This window comes from Manacus candei, unplaced genomic scaffold, assembly GCF_025592945.1.
Source record: "Manacus candei isolate 608988 ecotype Guabito, Panama unplaced genomic scaffold, ASM2559294v1 h1tg000067l, whole genome shotgun sequence".
NCBI lineage: Eukaryota > Metazoa > Chordata > Aves > Passeriformes > Pipridae > Manacus > Manacus candei.
Genome location: NW_026138115.1, coordinates 4,763,566 through 4,789,697, shown reverse-complemented (window position 1 = coordinate 4,789,697; position 26,132 = coordinate 4,763,566). Strand labels below are relative to the sequence as shown.

The window sequence follows — 26,132 nt, the reverse complement described above, 5'->3', positions numbered from 1 at the left end:
AAGGAACCAGCACATGGAGGGCTGCTGGAGACCCACTTGAGGTCAGAAGGATTCTGTGCACCCCTGAGGAACTGCAGCCTGTGGACCGCCCTGCCAGGGCAGGAATTCCTGGAGTGGCTGCAGGCAATATGTGCTGGAGCAGGGACATTCCTGAAGAAAGAGCAGGAGAAAGAAACCGTACATAAATCACCTCACCTGCCCATGTTGCCCAAGGGCTTGCCAGAGGCATTTTGACAAATTGAGCACAACCCACAGTGCAAATATGGGTGTTGAGCCTGGAGAGGAAGTAGGACAGGTGTTTGGTTGTTTATGTCCTTTCTAAACACCCAAATGAGTGATCAGAAGTCTGTGTTAATTGCAATGAAGTAAAACTCACAACTTGAGACTGTTTTGCCCATAACAGGCAAATGGCACCGCTGCACAAAAGTCTGCAGCACAACTGGCATTCAGTGCATCTCCGACAGCGCCCCTGAGCTGAATGGCTTAAGGCCCTCCCATAATGCCCTACGCTGAGAAGAGCCCACAACCAGCCTCTTGGCAAGCTTGATGCCTTGTATATAAAGGCTAAAACATGTTCTGTGGAGACTGCAGGTCTCCCTGCTCCTCTACACACGTCGCTACAGATACATCCACAGATGGTGCTGCGTGATACTTGCTTAACTGGCGGCAGATGGGAGGGGGGATCCATTAGAGGAAGATGATTCAGAGCACAGTTAAGTGCTTTTGCCTTCCCACCAGTCTCCTCCTATTTTGTCTCCTTGGCCAAGTCTGTTTTCTCTCTTCCTTGTTCCATTGCAGTGGCAGTGGGTACCAAGGGTAGATTACAAACAGAAACTTTCCCAGGCAATACACTGAAGTAGTAATTGCCTGGACAGACACTGAGGCTAGGCACTTTTATGCTCTTTCATGCATATCTTGGACATTTGTTTCTTCTGCCCCACTCCCCCCAGGACCTGTTTACATCCATCTTGTCCCTCAGATGCCTACTGTGGTGTGTCCCATACCAACTACTCTGGATGGCATCGAGACAAGTGAGGGGGACACACTTTCAGCTCCAGGTCAGCAGAGTTCCAGCTTCAGCAGCTATACATTCTCCTTACACGGCTGAGAAACCATCCTCCTCTGCTTCAGCAGAGTTTCAAACCAGGTGTGACAAAGTTTCACAGAAGAACTGGGGATTTTTTTCTTCTCAGTCCTTTGGAAAGTTAACGTATAAATACCTAGGGCTGTTAATAGAACACTTTCAAACCACAGAGTTTGGGGAATGATGATTTGTAAGATTTTACTATTCAGTTTAATTTTAATTGGAAAATGCTATGAGGAAACTACAATTTTTTTTATACACCCTATTATTTACTCTCTGAAGAGAATCCTTCTGCGCTGTTTTCTTCAACTCTAGACTTAGGTTGGATTGCTGAATCTACAGAGAGAGGGACCAGTTTTTAGCATCAGTGAACAAAGAGCATTACTATTCCTGCTGCAGCCCAAGGTGACCAGGGAGGCTCCAAGTATCTGAAGATCAGGATACCTCCTAGGTGGTTACAGATTGAGCCAGCTGAGGCAACTAGCTTTGAAGCTCTTGACTCTACAGGATTTCCTCCTGCAAACAATCCATTCATGCCGCGAGGTAAAGGAGTAACGTGGCAAAAGAATTATGAGCCCTAGTGCTGCAGAAACCTGAATAAAACTTATGGAGGGTTGATGCAACAACTACAAAGCAATGTTTTTTGGGATATTCTATACATACACCATTAGACATGTTTTATTACTGGATCTCTTCTGATCGTTGCTAATTAAAAGAAGAGATACAATTCCCAGTGAAATTAGCTTTGTTTCTGGGCTGCAAAACTGATGAGAAATGAAGATCAGGCCCTAAGTTAACACCAATTTTGGTATGTCTAACCATTTGCATATGACAGCAAATTAACATGAGCTGATATCTACTGCAGTGAAGATACACGTAACATCCCATGAGAGGAAGAACTATTTAATAATGAAGGAATTTGTAAAAAAAAAATTAAAAAATCACTGTTGTTCTTTCTTAATATCTGACATATGTTGAAGCCAATATTCACACAAATACAATTGTTCAATTGATGCAACTCAGTAATTTTTATTGCAACTGGAAGACAATACATCACAGAAACTTTATGGTAGATTTTGGGAAAGTGTTATTTACAATAATAATTGATGAAATAGTTTGTCTTTGGCAATATGATTACACATCAAGAAAATGTAAAATGCAAGTATGCCTCTAAATCAACAATTTCATATTTCCTAAAGATCAGCTGATTGCACTTGCCTTCGGACTGCTCATTTAGGTAAACACAAATACAACTTAACATCACTGTTCATTCCCCATCACAGTTCGTATTTTAATATTGTTGAAATTGGCAGTTTCAGATGCCAAGTACAGGAAAAAAAATTGGCTTATCACTGTACTAAATTAACTTATTGGCCAGTTAAGGTCCTGTGACCCTTAAGCATTGATACTAAATCTCTTGGTCTTTTGATTGCTTTATCACTTTTTCTGTAAAACAAAATATTTCAGAAATTACAGATCAGAGTATAAAAAAATGTACAAGTTCATAATGCTTTTCATACACACACAAATCATTCCCCCCAACATTTTACATCATGGCAGTTTTAAGTAGTGAGTGTGAATGATGCAGGCATGGAACTGGTTATCAGATACAGGTATGACTTTCAATTGCTGTCCCACACATACTCAGAAAATGTACAATGCTCTAGTAACTTAAAAATGTACTCAAGTTCAATGTCATCTGAACAAAAAAGAGAGTCTTGGGATTTCAGGTCAGAGTAAACAAATGAAAAAGATTCCCATTTCTAGATGAACAGCCATTCCAGCAGCCAGCATGTTATTTTGGCATTCGATAAAATCCCTTCTAGCACTGAGGGCCAGCACAAGTTGTCATTTATCCCTTAAACCCTCAGATGATGAGCTCCTGTAACTGCTGGCCTGATCCAAAGCTCAACAAAATCCACTGAAAATAAAAATGTGAAACAAAACCCCCTTCCACTGACTGTGAAAGGATGTTACATCAGGTCAATATTCCCCTCTTTGCAAAAGGAAATGTGATACAGTAGAAAAACCATTTCATAGCTTCAGATAAATATACCTTGTTTCAATGCTAAAACAAAACCCAAACTCCCCAAACCAGGAAAGGCTACTTATTAGAAGAACTTGAAAGTGACCTTTAAATCATTTCTGGCTTTAAATGTATACCAGCAAAATACAGCACCATAGACACATTAGGTTGACACTTTTTTTTTGGTCAGTGAAACTAGTACTTGTTTGCTGAACTGTGGAAGAATTATAAGGTCATGTACATGATCAAAGATAAAGCAACCCAGCTGACAAGTCTCTGCTTAATTCAAGAATAACCAGTACTAAAAAAAAAAAAACAAATGCAAAAATAAAAAACCCTAATAAACCACCATCTATTAATACTTTCTAAATAAAAGGGGATTAACAGATGAATTCACAAATGTATGCAGATTTATACAGAACACTGAATGTTGTGTGTAAATCCTTATAAACTGCATCTCAAAACAGAAACACACAAAATGTATAGTTTGACTTACACATCCCATTTCAAAGGAAAAGAGACATCATTACAACTTGGTAACTGTGCTAATTGCAATACAAACCAAACAGAAATTCAGAGTTTGGCAGGTAACTAAGAAGAGGGTTATCACTTAGGTTATATAGCAAAGTGTTGATGTATATTACATAGAGTAGTATAAATAATAAAAAAGTATTATTTAAATTAGATCACAGTGCTGCATTATGTGCATAACAGTGTTTGATATATTACTGGAGGGCTGTGAAGAACACTACTAAAACTTAACTGGTCAGACGGTCAACACTGATATTCTGTTACAATCAGGAGGATGTATGGTTCAAATGCTCTTTTGGTGGCAAAGTCAAGAAAATGTTTCAAAATATTTCCTACAAAATATGCCAATGAGCTATTCAGGCAGGAGTGATGTGCCCAAAGGAGCTGGGTTTGCATTCTCCATCAAGTGAAGTAAATTGCATTGGAAATGCATTCTCTCAGTTGTTTTATTCTGATCCTGGAGCACAGGAGAGTAATGTTTTCAAGAATGCCTAGCATCAGATTCAAGGAAAAATGGTAATAGTAGTGAAATGGTAAAGGCTTCCAGGAGCACTTGGGTGTCTGTAGCTCCACAGACTGCAAAGGAGATCAGACACCTTCAAGTTCCAGAAAACATCAGACTGTGCACTCTCAGGCACATGGTATGATTCCTGAGGTGTCCTGCGCAGGGCCAGGAGTTGGCCTCAGTCCTGATGGGTCCCTTCCAAATCAGTATATTCTATGATTCCATAACTCTATGATCTATCTACATCTTTAGATGGATTGGGAGCCAAAATCTCAGTGAAAATCAATCACTGCCACCAAGAAACCAGGACAAAGTGTTGTTTTGGTAATTTTATCCTTGGTGCTATTTGGTGTAGAATTTAGGATTTCATTCTCTGCTAAAGTATGTTGATGTAACTCTACCTCACTACAGTGAAGAATGCAGCCTCCAGCTCTTTTCTGTATCTTTTCCAAAGGTAGACAGTAATTCAGCTGAACACTGGAAGTCAATGCATTTCCTTCGGGATTCCCTTCTCCCATTAATGTAAGAGAAGAACAAGAATATGAACCTCAACTGAATTGCCACTGAGAACACAGTCTCAGGACAGTTCTCTAGTCCTACACAGCATACCACCTCACTTCCATGTTCAGCTTTTCAGCTGTGAAACCCTGTGATATTGGTAGAACTACTGCCAGTTTTGCCAGGAGAAGAACAGAAGCAGACTGCTTTCAGAAACAGCTACAGGGTGATACATTTAAGCTGTTCAAGACCTGTGCCTGAATTTTTAAATGCAAGCAGAATCTGCATCAAAATGCAGTAGGACATCCAACTGCTTGCAGAATGCAAGCACGACCAGCAGATTTCACCTCTGTGCAGGCGCCGGTGAAATCTGCTTATGGCATTAGCTCTGGCCTGCAAGAGCTTCTTGCTGCAAAAGGCATATTCCAAAGGAACCCGCCATGAAGTCCAGCAACCCTTACAATTCATGCCTACATGAAACTCGCCACTGAATGCTTGCTGACCTCCTGGGATTCCCCCAGACCCCACCTGTCTTGGAGAAATGCTAATTTGGCAATACTGATAGGGTGAGAAGAATGGAAAGTTAGAGATTTGACAACTTCTCACTCCAAAATGGCTTAGTAAGGAAAGCAAACAAGCAAAACCACACTACCTCATATCTGGCAAGTGAGAGAGTTTGTAATACAGTGCAATTACCACTCTGTTTTGACATCATTCAGTCAAGGTAGAGACAACTCTATTGAAAAGCTGACATTGTATTTCCTGGAAAACAAATCAATTTCAGTTCTTACAAGAAAAAGAGAACTTCTCTGATGGAGTAGAACCAGTTCTGAAAAAGTTGCCATTGTCAGCCAGGCACAAAAATGGTTTAAAAGGTGACTCCTAAATATTTTATACAATCCAAATTATGTACTTCTCATCAACAGTCGGAGTAAGCGTCAATAAGGACAAGTTGTTTTTGAACACCGGAAATAATCCGCTGATGGCATTAGCCCTCAGCCAAACTGCTGGTTCCTGAACATAAATTTGTAAACTCCTACCAAAGCACATGTCCTTAGCAGATCAGACTAGGAGAAACAAATTTGACATGAAAATAGATGCTTGCCAACATTTTAGGTTTACCAGCAAATATATAGAGGAATTGTTGAAGTCTTAGATAAGTTTTATATATATATATATCTATATATATCTGTATAAAGATAACTTGCCTAATTAGATATTTATGCAAAATGACTGTTTTCTAAGATGAGTAATACTAGTGGTAATTATATATTTAGCCACCAAGAGTCCACATTAATGAATGGTACTTGTTGTTCAGCAGATACTGATCTCATTTGCACTGACACACTGCAATCAGAGAAGTTGCCCTGGAATTAGTGTTGTGGACAGAATCTGGCCACTGACACACAAACACATTGCTTCCCCTGGAGGACAGAGATAGCTGAGCCATGGTTTAAGTGTATCTTCTGCTACTAGATTTAACTTTTCAGTGCTGCTTTTTGATAAATATTAAACTACTCCTGAGATGGTACAACTATGCATTAATGAGCAAAGGTGGTGGCAAAGTGATACTGTAGTATTTTCTATCCAAATTACTCTCCCCAAAGTCTGTAAAAGATGAAGACCAAGTTTTCTTGCACGGGGTCGTGTGGACTTTGGCTGTAGCAAGCATGGATCTGGAAAGAAGCTGATCATCCAGGTCCAAACAGACAAGGGAAAACTATGGCTCATTCATCTCTGTGCTACCTGGCCAAGGGACTGGCCCTTTCTGTTTCCCCCATTATTATCTTGAGGGCTGCAGGCAGTCAAGAAAACTTAGTATCTATGTACTCCTGACTTAACTAATGCAAGGAATTAACCCTGCATGCATCAGCCCCAGCAAACTGAGAGGAATATAGGTTGTTTTTTGCACTATCTGTGGCTCTCTCCTTCTTTATTTCCATAGCCGGCAGTTGTGCTGAGCTACGCAGCTGTCAGGCAGCTTCTGGATCCCAGGACACGCTGGCTGAGATGGGAATAGAGGCACCCTTTTGCTGTGCTGCTGCCAGCGTGGCCCTGTTCTTTACTGACAAAATGCTTGTGGAGCACAGGACCAGGTCCAGACCAGCCCTTCGGTCCTTCCACTTCCTAACTGAACACATCACAGGCATCTCCAAATGCAACTTTTAGCTCACTGCACGGAGTGGGAAGTCAAAGCCTTCTCTAACTCACTCTTCATAAACTAGATCCATCTTGGTGAAACTGCTGCCTGAAACAGTTGTTAGGGATAAATCTAAACCTATACTCTTTAAGAACCGACCATTCTGTTCTACTAAGTGGTTGGTTCTTGGGATTTTCTTTTGCCTCTAGGATATTCTAAGTGTTGAATTTTTCATGCCAAATGCAAGAATCCAGGTGAGAGAGACTGTTTTATTTATTTCACAGCTTCTCTCTGCTGTAGTGATCTCCAATCTCACAGTCATCATTACCAGGAGAGTAGCACTGTACCTGAATCACACTCTCTGTAACACTGGTTTTTCTCCGGACACCTCCATAAGGCTCTTAATTAACTTCATTTTTTCATGGCAAATTAGCAAAGCTATTTTCTTGTCTACTTATTCCTGAATCAAATCAGAGAGTCTTCCTCAATTAACCTCCCATTATTCTCTTGATTCTGTCATACACACTCACTACTAAATTTGCCCTCAGATTATTGCGTCATGTTACACATGTACAGACGAAGAAAGGACACATTTTTACTTTTTTTTTTCTTTTTTTAAACAGAAGTAGGGAGAGGGGGGCTGAATGTGCAGACAAGGCAGTATAATTCAACCATCCAAGCCCTACCAGAGCATGAAGATTTTATTTTTTAATATTGCAGAGTAAGTTCCCCAACAGTCAGTGTTTGTCCCTGAAGAAGGTTAAACCTTAAACACCTGCTTCAAAAAAACCCCAACAACAACAAAAAAGAACCAAAACAAAAACAAAACAAACAAAACAAAAATAAAACCCCAAAAAACCAAACTCTAAGCCTAAGGGCTTAAAAATTAGAGGCATAGCCTTTTTCTCTATTTTCTATATTTATATGAAAATAATTCATGCTTCATGCTAAATACATTATTTACCTTACAAGAACTTTGTCATCTTTGAATAAAAAAAATTGTTTGCTTTTTGTTTTCCCCCCTCCCTAAGGAATCCATGCAATGTGGATCAAATTTTTTCTGCTGGCTACGCTGGTTCAATCTGCATATTTGTTGTCATTTTTGCACAGATGAATCCTGACTGACGGCCACTGCACACTCATTTCTGAGGGCAGTGTAGGAGCTCTTTTGTTAAACTTCTGAATTTTACTGTTCACCAATATGCTTTCCTTTTATTTTTAAATACAGAATACTACTAATGGCAGGTTTGGTACCTTTGTTTCCCCAGTTAGATCAAGGATGTGATCCACAGAAAAAGATTCTGATGTACATTGTATCTACTGTAATTTCTTAGACTTGATTGCTTTTCACTCAGGCAGTTTAGAAGACATAGCTTGTTTTTCCCTATTACTATGATTTTTTGCACGCAGTGCCAATCTTCAGGCTTATGGCTTTTTGAACATTCTTTCAATTTAATATAGAAGACAGAATTCAATGGTTAAGGATGCTACTAACAGTGACCCCCCTCCCATTTCTTGTTATTTCACTGAAATCCATTGCATACATAGTTCAAATTTCCTCAAACTTATAGTTATCAGTCTTCACATTATGGGCCACATGGGATACACGAAGCACTGAAAGTGCATTACAGCTTGCACAGTTGCCACCAGTGGCTGTCCAAAGACTTGTATGGCACAATGTATCCAAGTGCCACTAGATGGTTCTTGGTGGAGAAGTACATGCCTCCTCTTTCCCACAAATCTCTTTATTCACATTCACTTCTAACCCAATTGTAAGGCCATTAAAGAAATTCTTAAGGGCCAGGCCTGAATGAATACTAAATTATGCACAGCTCTTCTACTATAAGAGGGATTTCCAAGTACCCAATTTTACTCCCATCACATTAATGTTGATGTCACTGCGTATTCAACCACGCATTTTTGACAAGCTGGAGAAAGCAATGGCGATTTTGGCTTTTTTTTTGTTAACTTTTTGTCTTCAGGTAATGAAAAGCTTTTCGTAAATTAGCTGAGTGTCAGTATGAGTTCTATGGCTTCAATCTCCTTTAAAAATAAAAATTCTTAAGGGTTCAAAAAATAAAAAGAAAAAAAGAAAGAAACAAAACAAAAACAAATAGAAGAAAAACAAAAAAGGAAAAAATTGCTGATATTGCCACAAATCATTAGAATTCACCTGACGTGCTGAAACAAAACTTTGTAAGTTCAAACAAATCATTGATTTGTTCTAATTTTTTGTGGTTTCCTTTTGCTCTTTCTGCCCCTTTGCCGTCCGATTCGTGATGTTGTTCAAACAGGATCGAATTCCTGCTAAATGCAGGAGTGATCCTGCTGCTTCTTTCATCTCCTCATCGTCACTCTCAGGGGGCTTTTCTGTACGTCTCTTTTTAAGAGGCAGTGTGTCACTTGGTACTTTTTTCGCCTTCATTAAATGTTGCCTTTTCTTGTGCTGGGATGCATACCCACTGTCAGCTAAAGAATCCTTGGTCTCCTTCCGACTTTGCTTTTTGTCCTCCTCTTCTGTTTCACTATGGCTCTCGTGGCTCTGGAAGCTAACTTCACTTCCTTCACTGCTGTCTTGGCTACCTTTAGTTGCAAATTCATACTGGTCATCAGCGGAGGAAGAGGAAACGGAGTCACTAGCAGGTGATGTGCTCCTGTGGTTGGAAGATTTGGCACTGCTGTAGTTGTGATCCTCCTTTGGGTCACCGCTAACAACTGGAGAGCCGCAGGACTGTTCGCTTTCTGTCCGCATCCGGCAGTTTGTTATTCCGTTCCTGTAAAAACAAATCGAAGCAGTCTTAGAAGCCACAAAGATGTGATCCTGCTTCAAAGCAGAGGATGATAAAGCCAACTGAGGGTACTGACAGGTAAACTGAAATTATCATCTGCAATTATGAGTTTTAAAGTAATGTCCATGCAAGGTGGTTTCAAAGCCTAATTGCTCGTGGATTGGACTTGACATATAAAACAAGCCAAAAGAAGGAAAACAGCACAAGAGGCAGGAGCAAGTAAGGGATGGTTACAAATAAATGATATCTAAACAGTCCTGATTTACATTTTGACTAATAGCTTACACTTCCAGAAATTAAAAAGAAAAACCCCCAACATAATTTTATCTCCTGGATAAATAAACTCTGGTGAGTTGCATAAATATGCCCTCCTCTTTTTCATATAAAATGTGGGGAAGAGACACTAGCTTTCCGCAGTAATTCTTTGCCACTTCTGAAAGACACTTTCCAGCTCCAGCACTCCAAGTGCAGGAGATGTTTTACCTGGAAATAGCACAGCTTCCATTTAGGACTCTTTCCAACAAAAGGAGCAACTAAGTATAAAACCCAGGTCCAGTCACATTTCTGATTCTGATCAGTTAATGAATAATCTTAAAAGCAATACAATTTTAAGCCACTAGCTGCCAAGAAAATATTACAATGTGCTCAAAAACAAGCAGTAGAAAAAATAAATTAATCTGGATTTGCTCTAAAAGTTGTCATGTCCTCCTTTGGTTTTATGGTACCCTGTGCTGTGGGAACTACTGCAACATGATACATTTAAAAACTAACAGTGTTCCTTTCTGGACTGAAAAGTATTAGAGCATCAGTGTGGCAACACTGATGTTACAGTATGGAATACAATGCCTGCAAGACTATTAAAGAAGGGACAGACCCTTAATTCTTAATCCTTAATTCCTGTGGAAAAAAGGAGAGTGGGATGCTCATCACTGAGTAAAGCCATCACCATTGCTACCTGCCAGTTCACCAGCCTTGAATCTCTCTATCAGTTAAAAAAAAAAAACAACAAAAAAGCAAGGCTGTTTAAACTATCACTTGATAAACTGATTTAAAATCTCATCTTGCCACCTTTGTGCTACCACTAGAGTGCTTTTGCACGCTCATGGCAGCGTTGGATTAATACCTTTTCTTAAATGCATGCACTGAACGTAGGTATTTAAGAGGAATGGCACAGGGGCATGTCCAGAGTATTACTGCTCTTCTTAAAAAAATGGTTTCAAGGAATGGACCTCACGTATGTTTTTTTTAATAGAATAAGCAGCAGAGTATTATCCGTTTTTGAAAGGTAAGGTTGAAAGGTGGGAAATATATAAGTGATATCTAATTCCACAGCTCCTATTCATCTTGTCTGTGGACCTCACTGAGATAAGAAACCTGCTTGCTTTTAAGAACCAGTGGCAGGACAATGCTAGAAGGTAGCAAATTCATCGGTCATTCCAAATGTTCTTATTTACATTATTTTTCAAAGAAATGTTTAGAATAGAAGGCCCAGTTATTAGCAAAGAAAGCCTCCTGTCAACCTCTTTTGCTCAACAAAATTACCTTGCCCTACATTTCTTAGTAGATGCATGATCCATAAATTCTACATAGAATCCAAAGGGACTTCAATTATTAATAACTAAATGCAATGTCATTCATGATTGTGTAGCAAGCCAGCTGCATTTACTCTGTGATGGCTTGCCACTGCAGGGGATGTCATTAGAGGTTGCCAAATGCTTAAAAGAAGAAATCATCCATACTAAACTAGTTTTAAGGTGAATTTATAACCAACTCCTTAAGATCAGCCATTACAAGGAAGCATGTGATGCATTTTAAGTGACAGATTCTTCATTTTTAGGGTAAATTTACATTTAAAGATGTTAAAAATTATCATAAATTAGCATAAAATTAAAGTTACTTGATTTTACTAGGCAGCTAGAAGTCAGAGCAATGTAGCTCACTAAAAGTCACATGCTACTAATTTTCCATTAAAAAATAATCTATTTGTGCTCCAAGGAAACAAATACAGGACAGAATGGGTGGGAACTCATATGGGATTCCTACTGACTGTTAGCAAACAAGGCTTCTAATGGATGGGATTTAAATCAAGATGCCCATTTTTATGTTATTAAATCTATTTGTTAGTTTGTACTGAAAGACTGTTAATAAAAGGAAAGCTACAGTTCCATGGAGCAGCACAACCATGTGCCAATAAGACATCCCTGATTTGCCCGAGTCCTGAGTCTCTAGTGTTGCTTTTACATAAAAGGGTTATAATTTGGATTCAGGAACTCTGCCCATGGGACTTACTCTGGATCCCAGTTCTTTCAAATCAGCATAAAAACAGAATGAAATGCCTGGGGAGTACAGAGGCAATGCCCCAGGGGAAGGTGTACTACTATGGGGTTAGCATCCCACAGGGAGTGAACTGCAAACAGGGATGCTGATAAAGAAAAACAGAAGTTCACAGAAAGGTGCAAAAAAGGAATCACTTTAAAAAAAAGAGGAGGAAAGGAAATACCAATACACTTCAGAAGAAAGGCTTCTATAGTGGAACTGGTCAGGAAATGGGCAGCATTTGCATCTCAGAAAAATCTTTAGGTTTCACTTACATTTTGAAAGATTTCCAACCAGTTCTGCTTGAGGAAATAAAAAAGGAAGAGAAAGTTGTCAAGGAGAGAATTAGTAAGGAATATTTGCAGAAATAAAAAAGTTACACAGGCAGAGTGTTTTAGGATATTCACATCAAAAGTCATGTACCCTGAAAGGAAATTAATCTAATCTGTATCTTGATATGCAACAGCTCAAACACAAGATGAATTACTTGTAACTGATATTAGTAGATTAGCAAGAGCTGAATAAACTAATATCTAAACCATTCAAATTCCATACATGCTTCTGAAACATTCTAAAGCTTTACATTGCTTTTATACAATCACATGTTCACTAGGAAATGAATCTGTGGTCTACTTAGTTCAGTCTGGATCAGTGGACAGAACTCCCCTGGGTTTCAGGAGACAGATTTTGGCTAGCTAAATCTATTTTTGCTCACAGTTCTAGTTGTACCTCTAAGTTTGTTACTTAAACAGTAAAAGATTTTTAAAACATGTGCCTGCTCTGATGCTTGGATTATTTTTAAATTACAGAAGGGAAGAAAAGGTATTTAACAATCCTGTGCTTACTGTAACAATGAGAGGAAATTTATTTTGAGTAATACCTTATTTTTCCCCCATTTTTGTTCAGAACTTTATGTCAAAATTTCCAGAAACTGACATATTTTCATGTTTTAAAGCAGTGGCTTGCCCTTTCAGAAACCTCCATGGGACAATCGCTAGATCTTTTCATCCTGCTGACGTGGACATTTTATTTGCTTGAGATCTGAACCCAAAGCACTGTGCACAGATTCTTTTTAGAATATTTCCATTTGAGTGTAGCACAGTGACACAATCCTCAAGCAGTGCAGAGGTAAATTTGGACTTTTGAAAGTCCAACTTCATTCCCATTGTTGATGGATAAGAATTCTGCTACTAATATAATCAGAAGTCAGATGGGACTCACAGCAGCTGGATCTTAAACAGTAAGGAAATAATGTCTCTCACACAGTGTTAGTGCCTCTGCCTTTCAAAGAGGTCTTCCTCAGGATGAGACAAAGGTAAGCCTCTGTCATTTTATCAAGAACAGATATATCTTAAATTTCTCTGCTAGCTTTGAAAAAAACAAAAAAGACAACCACATTCTGTCTGCAAAACGGCAAAAAGTTTTGCTGAAAAATACTTACTGTATTCCACCCTTGAGACAGGTGTATTCCTTTGACGAACACAGAAAACCTATGTGGATTTTAAATATCACCTTATTCTACCTCTGATCCTTCTGGATGACAGCTACTGTGTACCCATAGATGACAGTTTTGGTATGTAACTGGAAATACCCAGTTAGAAGATACAAAGAAAGCAGTACAGGTAAGTTGGGTTTGCAGATTTTGACAAGTTCCAGGTTTGCAAAAAAAAAAAAAAAAAAGCGCTCTTCTTTTATTTCAAAGGGAAATTCAGGACAGTCAGAACTTTTGGCTACAGGTAGTTGAACTGCTTCTTAAAACCAGTACACACCAGCAGACAGGAGGATGAGCAAGCATATGGAAAAGTAAGTGCTGCTCACTTGCTGTATGATGAGATTCTGTCAGGGGTTATTGAGTTGAAAGTCAACAAGTTGCTCACACTAGTGACAGCAGCTCTTACAAAGGTACTTCAGAGCATAATTGTATACAAAGGACCACAGTAAATGTGAGTCATGAACTGCCAGCAGTATCAACAGCAGATCTGAGGTTAAGCCTCTGCATTTTGCAAAGAAAGAATTTAATGAAGTCAGTCATTGTTATTGTCCTTCAGTTACTAAAGGATTCCTTTGGCTCCCAAGGATAACTCATCCTGCCTCTTACAGGTGGAAAGGGGAATGCAATGCAACAAGGATGACTTGGGGTTTGTTAAGCTGATCATGACAGTAATAAGCAAGAGCATTAAAAAGATGCAATTAAGAATTTATAAAAGAAAATACCTACCAATTTCTTTATCTAAGTAAGAACAATCATTCACAGATAATATAAGTGAATGATAATAACTGTACTTATGCTTTGGCATCTATTCTGCACATGTTACTTAGGTTTGGTGTACTTAATCACTGCTTGAATGGGAGGAAAAAATAAGCAAAAATGAAGCCAGCATGAAAAATAAAAGCACGATAATTAAAATTACACCCGAGGAATAATCTAGTAATTGCCCTATAAATTTAAAGTGAAAATAATCCTAAATAACAATCTTTCATCTTCAAATAAAGTAAGGCACAAAATTCTTGTCACGCCCCAATGACCAGGAGCTGCATAAGGAACTGTGGCATTAATAGCAGAACAGGTATTTTAAAATCTACTCATGATTTACTCATAGGTAAGGTTTGTTACTGTTGCATTTTTGGGCGTTTTGTTGATTTTTTTTTTTTTTTAATTTTTTTTCTTCCCCTCCCTCAAAATCAAAGAAGAGCAGTAGCTCTGCCAGTGTGGATGCACTTGCTTTCCCTAGGAAGAGGGAAAATTTTATCTTGGAAACCTCAACAGAGTTGTTTTTTTTTGTGTGTGTGTGGGGGTTTTTTTTGTTTACTGAGGGAAATTCCCTAGGAAGCTTGTTTGCAATTTACAGATCATTGTGAAATTCCTCAACAATGTTGGTGTTTAACCCCAGCCAGCAACTAGTACAATGCAGCTGCTTGCTCCTCCCAGGTCCATGTGGCACAAGGAGGAGAATTTGAGATAAGAATACTTTAATAATTGAAATAAAGTAAATAATAACAACGACAGTAACAATGATGTTGTTACAACGATGACAATGAAAAGGGAGGAACAAAGAGAGGAATAAAACACAAGAAAGACAAGGGATGTACAAGACAATTGCTCACCACTCACCCCATCCCCTAGGAGCAACCAGCCCCTCCCAGCTAACTCTCCTGGTTTATATACTGAGCATGATGCTCTGTCGTATGGAATACCCCTTTGGCCAGTTTGGGTCAAGTTGTCCTGGCTATGCTCCCTCTCAGCTTCTTGTCCACCTGCTCACTGGCAGAGCATGGGAAACTGAAACGTCCCTGACTTGGGGTAAGCTCTATTCAGCAATAAAACCATTATTCTTGCACTAAATCCAACACACAGCTCTGTACCAGCTAGTAGGAAGAAAATGAACTTTATCCCATCCAAAACCAGGCCGAGAAGCTACAAATGTTTGGTGAGAAAGAAGAATTGCAAAAAAAAAGGGAAAACCCCCATGTAATATCCCATTAATTTTTATTTTTAACCTGCAATAATTTAAAACCCAAGGTATTTCTAACAAACACTACCAAAAGTAATCTAACCTATTACCTAGGCATATGTAGCATATAAAGAATTTTTTTTTAAAAAATTACCACAGATATTTTGTAAAACATCTTTTGCAGAATAACCTGAACCAAATTACAAGGCCTGTCCTAAACAGCTGGTGAGATTCTCTGTGGGGTGAATTTCTCTCAACCTCCCCTCAGAGTGGATCTGTCCACATCAGGCAGATGTGGTTTAGGCTCAGCAGTTCTACTGCACTGCAGCAGGACTTTGACATAGTCACAAATCACTCTCACACTATGGATAACCAGAGAAAATCACAAACATCATGGTGGAGGCTGTCTGCTGAATGTACTGAAATTGTAGTTCCAACAGTTCTAATGTTGGATCACTTTCCAAACGTGTGCTCTTCCCAAGGGCTGATGTAACAGGTGATATCTGACTCAATGGAAGGTGATTATTTATGATAGAACTTCTTGCACCTTGCCAAAACATGTGATGGCAGATGAACTTGCCACTTTGACAGACTGTGCCTACTTAAGTGAACACAGAAGTTCTGCTAGGAAAACAGTTAAAAAATATTTTTCAATGGATGATGATAGAAAGAGGAAGAGCTCACCTCCAAAGCACAACTAACTTCTTGCTGCATGTAAAGAAATACTGGCTTTGCCTGCTTTCATTGAATACCTTTGTAAGTTAATATTTTCTTTTCTACATATTCAGATTATCACTGCATTTGCTTTTAGATTCTCTCAGGGAACTGTATGGGGATATGGTCTGCCAAAAATATATATGATGGATCTCATGTTAGAGACATGTTACACGCTGTGCAGCTTTGAAGCGTTATTTTTCCCTGCTGTCTTTGGGTGGGTCTTAGACTTGTCAGCCACAACATGGAAAATATGGATGGTAAACAAGCTAAAAGCGGTGTGAATAAAGTAAATAAAAAGCTACTGTCAAAACACATCCAATTATGCTCTGCTGTGGAGATTTAACACCAGAGGATGATTGTCAAAGTAAAAATAGTGTGGGATGCCTTTTCCATTTGTAGATTAGTTTGGAATGAAAGGCCTATTTGTGCAATTTAAGGCAAATGCACTACAAAATAATGAAGCTCTCTTTATTCTTTATTCATGAAAAGTCATGTTTGTTAAACACATTTCAGTAGGGTTTTTAACCCGAAGTACTTAATTCAATTGTACTTTATTTTATATATAAAAATATAAAGTAATTACATGTAATTACAAGGGAACAGCAACACATTGATACCTTGTGCAGGAACAAAATGCATTCAGTCACACTGTCAAAGATGAATAGCACAGTAAACCTTCCAACTGATGGGAGCTAACACATCAGAAATCACAGATTTCAGCATTTTAGTCCAGTGCTATGTCTTTGGTCTCCTTTCTGAATAACACGAGTCAAAACACTCCTCATTACAACTGTGAACTTAATCTAAGACCAACCTTTTTGTTATTCTGTTTTGGCATTAATGACACTGCACAACAGGACAACATACTGCGAGTTATATGCTCCAGTTTGGGGGACAACAAAACCAAAGAACATTAAGATATTGAGGAAATAAACACAAAATTAAATAAATAGCTCAGACAGCAAGGAAGTGCCAACAGAAGACCAGCACCTTAAAAAAGAACCTGTAACTTCTACACATGGTAATTAAAGAAAAACAGTTAAGAGGTTTAATTTATTATGCAACAATCCTCTACCAAGAAAATGCTACAGGTGCCCTATATGAATGATGAAAACTACCTTCTTTAAGTGGCTTTAGGCCTTTCATTTACAACACCAAAGGAACTCTTCTCAAGAAAATACACGCTTCAGTAAAAACTTCTTAGAAAGAAGCTGTCTGGCTTCTCAGTATATAGCCAGAGGCACACAATTTCTGGAGAACTGTAACAGGAGACTGTACCACCACCCATGCCTGCCCAGACCTCCCTCCTGGTGAAAGCTAGAAGAGGAAATCAACTTTCCTGCACCTAAACAGGTCTGAAAACATCCCCTGCCAGCCTGACTGGAGCATCGTCCTCTATGCAGGAATGACAGCTCAATCTGAGCAGTACTCCCACTCTTAACTGCAAAAGAAGGCTGCATGGATGCTGTGGTAAATTCCCCCTGTTGCACATTATAAGCAGAAGTTATTCTCATGAGATGCCATGAAAACTCAACATGACAGGTCCTATTTAGCCCTGTGTATCTGAGGAGAGGGATAGGCACCAAGAAACAATGTCATTTTTATAGTAACTGATAACAGAAATATCTAGTTTTGAGAGGACCAGATGATGTTCTAAGAGGCATTGTGAATCCAGATTGATCTTCTTCCTAAAGAAATTCCAAATATTATTATTCCTGAGGGAAGCAAGGTAAAACTGCCTGTACAACTCTGTTGTAGAGTCCCCTAACTTCTCAAAAGCTTTCAAGCCTCTTGTCTGTGCCAAACCCTGCCTTTCAAGAATTAAAAGAGGGGATATTGCAGGAGCCTTTAAACATGAGCAGACATCATGCACACTAGGAATATATTCATAGCAAGCTATTTCTAATACTGCCTAAGGCTGGAGAACAAAAAGAATTAGAAATGTCTGCATTAACTAATTATAAATGATTTTCTTCGAGACAGAGCAAAAAGAACATAAGCAAGGGAGGGGTAAAATCCCTAATTTCCCAACTCTACGTTAACAGGTAGCTGGTAAAGATCCTGTTCTCTACTTGCTGGGAAAAAACATAAGAAATAGTCCTCTGAAAACACATAAAATTTAACTATATACAGATTTACAGCACAGCAATTTGAGGATGCCTATACAGAATTAAGTTTTCAAGTGGCCTGGAAGTAAAACAGTTCTATCTCCTCCTTGAGTCAACCCTGATTATGAAACAGGGTCTAAGCGGGAAATGCAGATAAACTCTACACAGAATATTCAGACCACTATGTCCTCCATTTAGCTTGGACAACCTCATAAAAATGATATATAATTAATGACCCAGAAGTCCCACAGCTCTGCAATCCCCACTGGAGCAGAATACAAGTCCTGGGTAAAGCCAGTGGCAAAGCTGATACAGAGGCTGACCTCCACTGCCAGCAAGGCCTGGCTGCGGTAAAGCCAGATGGAGGGAACTCCACAGAATTCTGGAGGATGACCCTTGGGGTTGCATCCCTTCAGCCTAGCAAATGTGAAAAACAGCTGAAAAAGTTGCCCATCAAAAAATATGGATTTTATTTCAATTAGTGTCTTCCCCTCTATGCATTTTAAGCATCAAGAGTACACGAATGTCACAGGCTCTCTCTGTCTCTCTTTCCATTTATTGAAATACTGCACCCAAAGGGCTAGACACTGATTCTGAAAAGGGATAAAAAATTAAAGAGTAACTGAGTATAAAACCCCAAGTAAATAATAATGAAATAAGAGCTCTCAAGATACTTTATTTCACTGCCTTGCAGCCTTTTCCTGAGAAGAGAGGATGTAATTGGAAGAGCCTAGCAAAGCGGGGTCAGCACTAATTATGAAACCCCACCCAGAATACCCCACTGCCTGAGCTGAAATAGCTTTTGCAGATACTGAGAGTTCTGAAAGAGAAGGGCACTGGCAGAACACTTGACCAAATTCATCTCTATTGTTACTGACTGAAAATGGAGCTACACCTGAGGCAAATTGTTCTTCCACCAATAAACCAGTACTGCTTTAAGCAAGCAAACCACGGAACCACAGTTCTTACTGCCATCACTAGATGTCTCTTACTGCCCTGCTTCCTGAGATAATTGAGTATCTTAAACAGCATTTTACCCTTGAATGTTTCGGTATAACCTTGAAATAAAACTTTAGTGAAAGAAACACCCTCACAAAGACCCAAGTTAATAACAACATGACAGCTATGTGTTCTGATATCTTTCAGGGTTTGCTTTAATATTATTGATATTCTCCTCTCTGGTATTTAATCCAGGAAAAGGTCTTTAAGAAAAAGGGGTGGGGGAGCAGCAGGAAAAAGCATCTGCACTTAGAAAAACAGGCCACAGTAGGAGGTTCTCACTATAAACTGTCTGTAATTTGCTAGTGAAAATAAAACTGCTTTTTACAAACCAGTGTGCAACACATATATGCCATGACTATGTTGCAAAGAATGATAACCCAAGAATTTTAGGTGGCAGAGTTTTATTTCATTTAGAACCTCAGAAGTATTAGCAAGCAGAAAAGTATCTGTTGACCAGAGCTCACATATATTTTTACACTTTCTGCAAAATACTAATTTATTTCATATGGATCCCCCAATGAGCCACTCTTACCTTACTGCGACAGCCATGCTTCCTATAGGGTTGATTGGCAATGGCCTGGCTCCAGGAAATATTCCTCTACTCAGTACTCGAGCTCCATTTTGTATCACTCCCGAAGGAACTAAAAACAAAACACAAAACAATTTTTCTTTGAAAAGAAATGTTAGAAAATTATGGGAGCACAACATGGAACTTAAGCTTTTCAGTGTACTGAAAAATCATTAGAGAGGCTTGTGCACTGCTTACCTTGGACATCTCAGCCTCAACTCTTCTGAGTGCCACGCTACTTCCAATCTACTTTCACAGCAACCAATGAAAACATGACTTGCAAAGGCCCCTGCCTGACCTAATTGCTGCAGATCATTCCTTGTACAATTAAATCACTTTTGTTTTGTAATTGCCATTCTGCTGGGAACACATGTGCTTAGAGTCAAAATCATCTATGAGAACAGATTAAACTATTTTGTCTACAAAAAGAAACAATGATCCTTTACAGATAAACAGAACATAAGTATTTCATTGCAAGAATACAGTTCATAGCTTTTTATCATCACAGTTTACTTTCTGAGCAGCAATCTCTTCGCCTCTGCCTCCTGCAAAATAAAATATTAACTGCAAACATGTATTTACCAGGAAGGGAGAGAGAAGAGGCTAAAAAGACATTATGTCCATGCCACTAATTAGCCCCTCTCTCTGGCCATCAATAACCTCTGTCACCCAGCCTGGCAGTACAGGGACGGGTCACAGCCCAGCTCTCCCATCCAACAAATCACACTGATGCCACTGACACTGAACTGTGCAGGTAATGGCCACTACAGATGAGAGATTTCACTGAGGCCTTTTAACTTGGCTGTGTATCAAAAACTGCAGCTCTGGCCAAGATGATTTTAACCTGCAAGGCAGTACTTGTTTTCTACGCTATGCAGGCATATTTCTGTGTACTGCTCAGGCCAGGGCAGCCAGCCCTGCAGCTGAATGAACAGCAGAGAAGCACCACCAAGGCACCATCAAAGGAAGAGTTACCTTAGCAGGTCTCAGTATTTTCATCCTCCACTGTGAGATGCAGGACTACTGAATACAGTTCTTAGCCTAGGCACTTAGGAGGGACTTACTTAGATGCAATGGCATTTGTTTGCACAGATGTTATGTCCCTTCAGGCTGGAGCAGTAACCTCCAACAGCCTGTACTCCAACTTGCATGTTTAACATTGGTAGCTAGCCAGTTTGGTCACTTTCTGTTTACTGTAAGTCATCATTCATACCATAACTTCCCGTAATGGGGAATGTCCAAAAAGAAAATTATGATCATTACCCTGGGTATATTATTTTTAAACACACAGATATTATATAAACACATACAAGATAAATGTAAACCTTATCACTTTATATACACCCACAGAATTTATTTTTAAACAAATTACAAGGAGACTAGAAAAATTATTCAGCGTAAGAATCAACATATACACTTTACATGCCCATCTTCAAATACTCACACCCCAAAATATTAGTGTATTCTGAGGCAGAGGAATATTGGCTCAGAAGTATATTAGTTTTAAGCTGCTGAGGCAGACTTCAACTTTGTATTAACACCAAGACAGATCCACAACTCCCTTCCTGCTATCCTGGTGCTCACCTTGCTTTACTCCAGGCCACACAGATTAGTTCTGGAAAAACAATTTTCTTTCTCCTGCTTGTGAGAGTACATCACTTCCCTGAACAAATCCTATCCCTGTGTTACACCCATCCTTCTAAGCACCTCTGAAGAACAGATCATTTATATTTAAGTGCTTAAGTACAGTTTCAAATGGCTAAAATTACAGAACCTACTTTATAACAACTTGGGTCAGCTTTCAATGACCAAAATAATTTTAAAATTGCATTTTGCTATTTATACTTCACTATTTTGTACGCTTTTCCCTCCAGCACTAGTTCATGAGAAATTGATAAAATTTTTCACTCAGGGGACACTATGATGCTTCAATGCTCCGATGTTTGGGTTTGTAGATACTGTAGAACAATGTTATATTGCTAAAAACTCCAAAATCTGAATTCATTATTATTTGTTTCAACAGCACGACCTTGAGATGGTCAAAACACCAGTGTCATGAAAGAAAAGCAGCCTGCTCAAGGATATGGCTAACCTAAAATGCACAGATAACAGGTAAATTCAAAGCAACAGATAAACATGCTAAATACCAAAAGATCAATAAAAAGACATAATTTTCAATGGGCACAGTTTTTCCAACAAGCTTTTAAAAGGGACAGATTTTATACTGCACTACACAGTATGGTTTCTCTACATTTATAAAGTCCCGTTAAAAGAAATGAACCAAGAGTTTTGACAAAGATTTTGACCAAGAAAGATCTGGGACTTTTCTCTTTACTATGATACAAACCACAGAGTTTTATATTGAAATGAAATATTTATGCAAATGCACAGAACCACGTGTCAGTTAGCTATGGATATTATCTAAATATACACACTGTAAAACTTCAAAGCAAACATACTGTAAGTTCTACTGCAAAAAGAGAGCAACAGGCTCCTTGATGCCCAAACTCTTCTTTCCATGGTTACCATATAATTATCCTGGTCTGCTAGCAGAGTTAGCTGATGCTTATTTTAATCTTTTTCTTCTCCTATCCTCTCCTTCTGCCTTATTGACAAATCCCATTGCTTCTTCAAGAAATCCTGTTTGCTTCCTCCTCAATTCTATAGTCTCCTGTTTTTCTTTCTTTACCTTCCCTGAGTTTCCTTTTTTCCTGCACTCCTATATATATATGCATATGAATATATATATTTTTATATACATATATATATGTAATACACTTCCAAGTCTCACAACTTAGACCCTCTATACATTGACATCCTCACTGGAACCCATACTCCATGTTCCTTGACTCTTTGCAGGTTTCTAAGTCACGGTGTGCTACCCAGGAAACACTCTCTTCAAAGGCTTCACATTTAAAACATTCCCACCTCAACACACACACACACTCCACATATTCCCTTCAAGGATTAACAAATGTTTGAAAATAGAGAAAACATGGAAACTTGCTGTCCTCTGAAAATATCCATAAAGAGACAACTTGGTATTTTCTCCTGCCTATGAAATTCCATTCAGTGATGTCTGGTCTGTGCCACGTGCCACCACTCACTGAAAGGCTTCAATAGGACTATTTAGGGCAGAAGAGGCCTTAACTATGATTCTGGGATTCTAACTTTTCTTCGAAGTACACCACAGCTCTGTGTACTGAAATCATCACTCAGAATTCAGTAACTATTTCAGCTTACAATAGCATTGTTATTGCCACTGATTTTTGGTTTTGTTTCCCCAAACTCAGCAATACCACTACATCACTCAGACAAAGAGAAAGGTGGTATGCAATGGATCACTGAAAGAGGACACTGGACAATGCAGTGTATCCTTTCAGTAAGTATCTAGAACCATAAAGAAAACAGCCCCAAACATCCCAACTTGCTAGTACATTAGTTTCCATAGCATTTTAAACCTAAAATGAAAAGCAGAATCAAAATAATTCAATGGCAAAAGGTATGAATTTCTAGTTACCCACATAACCAATGTGCCACTGTAAGACCGATCTTTCTTGCTTGTGCATCTCTACTTACAACATTTAAAGCATCAATACTCATCCTTCTCAAAAATAACAATTACAGAATTGTAAACTACCAATACATTGTCCCTAACACCCACACACTTTTCCTGCCTTTGTACAGGCTGTATGAAGATGGCTACTTATATCCAATTATTTCTACATCTTTGTGCTTTTGAAGGGTCGTGGATTATTCACTAGAAATTACCTAGTGCTTTTATTCCAAAGATATATTTACGCCTTACAAGCTTTAATTATGTTTCAAATGCATACTTCAGGGTGAGGTATTTATATTTTAGATTGAAGATTCAAAGTGTAGAGGCAAGATAATTTACTCCAAGCCATTTCATCAATCACTGCCATCCTGGACTAACACCTTACATTCCAGACCTCCCTCTTCTAATGCTTCTTTAACCAACAGTACAGGCAGGTTACATGGTTCCTAATGCTTAGGCAGAAGTGTGAAATGTAATTTACACCTTTTCTGTGCAAGTGGCGAGAGCCGTTTATGTCTGAGATACTCAGCTCAAGAAAACAATGCAAAAAGACCTGTGTGTCTCTTTGATGAAGGTTTCCTCTTTCACAAAATGTTCCTAGTGAAATATAAAGAGTCTGAAACAACAAAATTGTTATTCACCTTTCAACTCTCATCACTGCTATGTTCTCGTTCTGCTCTCAGGAAACTTAAACCCAGGAAACACTTCCACTGGACTAGAGTTAAACTGTGTACAGAGAATATGCTGCATGAATGGAGAGATGATTTTTTGATCTTATGCTGCTTATGTCAAATATCAAGACTGCATCTCTGAAATTCTCCAAGGGGAAAAATCTGTCTTTTGTAGCAAACATTCATACTATAGTTTAGGAGAAAATAAAGTGAATGATGTCCAAGAGAACATATCATAATCTGAATCCATGAAGACACACTGTTCAGCCAGTGTTAAAAGGATCCAACAAAAGCCCTTCAAAAATCCAGTGTTGTTTTGTAGCCTGTACTCAGGCTCTGTAGGTGGAAAATAAGTAGATGGCCATATGATCACTCCATAGTCAGAGCAGGACTGTCTCAATCCAGAGCATGGTCTTGAGTGCACATTAGCCGAGTAGAATATCCCAAACTATGGACTTCTTTCATCACATCCCTCAACAGACTGCATCCATAATCTCTTATTTGCAAGTTGTGTGCAGGTGAAGCAAGCTTCCCCACTCCAGCTGAGACAACCACCTCATCTAGGACCTTCACAACAATCAAAACCATGTCAGACTGTGTCCTTCCCTGAAGATTTGATCGTTAAACATAAAATTTGGCAAAATTGAAATGGAAAAGAACTCGGGAACTGGATTTTAGGGGTCTCAAACTACGACAAGGAGGAAATACTCAATGGATAAAGTCACCAGACACACTGACACCTCAACAGCTCAATAAAAAAGGAAACTAACTTCTTGGTTAAATGTTGGCACATGGAAGTTAAATATCAGCACTGAGTGAGATTTGCTGTCAAGGAAATGAAGAAGAAAGGGGTAACAAACATAACATGTTCTTTGTGTCATCTGGGAAACAAGCATACACTTCATTAAAATGTCCAGCTCAAGGTAGGCAATACTTAGTAAGGAAGACTGAATAGTATTTATTGAAAATGAACTTTAAAGAACTGGAATATGGGAGTGTGAAAGTATCTTGTAGGGATAGACTGATTCTTTGCTTCTTTTGTCATCATGTGGCACATGCATTTATCTCAGGGCTCCCTTCCCTGACCCATCTTTTGTAGCACAGATGAAATTATTACAGACAAGAGGTACTGAATTTCTGTTAAAATGTGTCAGCTTCATGTATTTTCTGCCAAGCTTTCTTCCAGTATAGAGTTTAGCAGAGTACTTTATCTCAGGCTACAAGAACTGAAAATCGGAACTTGCTGATGATGTATAATTGATGGGACATTAGAAGTTGCCAAAAGCAAATATTATCTGCCAAATGAGTAACTTTATTCACTTCAACTATCTTATCCCAGGCATAAATTTTATGCCATCTGCCTAACTTCTATTTTACTGCTCAAGATCAATTTTAAAGCTCTTAAATTTCATAGTCTGTAGTCCTTAAAAACTGTCAATCTAGGATACATCCAAAAAGCCATTTATTCTAAACAAAAATTTGAGGTGGGGGAGAGAAATGTATCCTGATAATCCTACCACACTCATATCTTGTCCAAGAGTATTACGAGGACTAGGGAGAAAGAAGTAGAAAGTATTTCATAAAAGTTTTCTTTCCAATTCTATTCCATCACTTCAATGACTTAATACATTAACACCAAAGTAAAAAAAAAAAACAACAAAACCCCACCAACTAAAATCCAGCAACTGGAATGGGAAAGTTTGAACCTTATGAAAATGTCTTTTCCTAGTTTTTGTTTTAAAATGAAATTGTCAACAAAAATAGCTTTATGAGACATTTTACTGACAATGATTTATCATTTTCTGATATTAAAAGTTAGATTGGAAGCTGTCTACTAAGTTATAATAAGTGACTTGTTCACAAGCAGTATAAACAACATTAGAGTTTTCAAGCTTCATATACAATAAAAACATCCCAAGAAAACAGCATGATCTATTTTATCCTATTTGAAGAATTTCTGACTGTCATTAAGGCAATTTTATCTTGGTCTTGATTTCTGTATATGTACCTTCCACATATACAATCCACTTGCATTAGCTTAAACAGCAAATTTCATTGGGGTAAAATTTTAATGGTATAGTGGAAAAGTATTAGTAGATCTCTTTAGGGAATTACTTCTCCTCCTACCAAATTTAAAATATATGTATCTAGTCTGGGTTTTAAATG

At 38.5% G+C, this 26,132-nt stretch overlaps 1 protein-coding gene across 10 annotated transcripts in view; it reads right to left on the bottom strand.

Moving 5' to 3' along the window:
• Positions 1-2,085: 2,085 nt before the first annotated feature.
• Positions 2,086-26,132, bottom strand: part of FOXN3 (forkhead box N3) — a 206,548-nt gene continuing 182,501 nt past the window's right edge. For 7 of the 10 annotated variants that reach the window (XM_051806662.1, XM_051806659.1, XM_051806660.1 and 4 more), the window contains 3 exons: positions 19,701-19,809; positions 12,165-12,188; positions 2,086-9,558 (listed from right to left, as the gene is read on the bottom strand). In XM_051806662.1, the coding sequence (XP_051662622.1) occupies positions 9,009-9,558; positions 12,165-12,188; positions 19,701-19,809 (683 nt within the window). In that variant the 3' untranslated portion in view covers positions 2,086-9,008. The remainder of the gene's footprint in view (positions 9,559-12,164; positions 12,189-19,700; positions 19,810-26,132) is intronic. The other 3 variants (XM_051806664.1, XM_051806665.1, XM_051806668.1) reach the window with 1 other exon arrangement.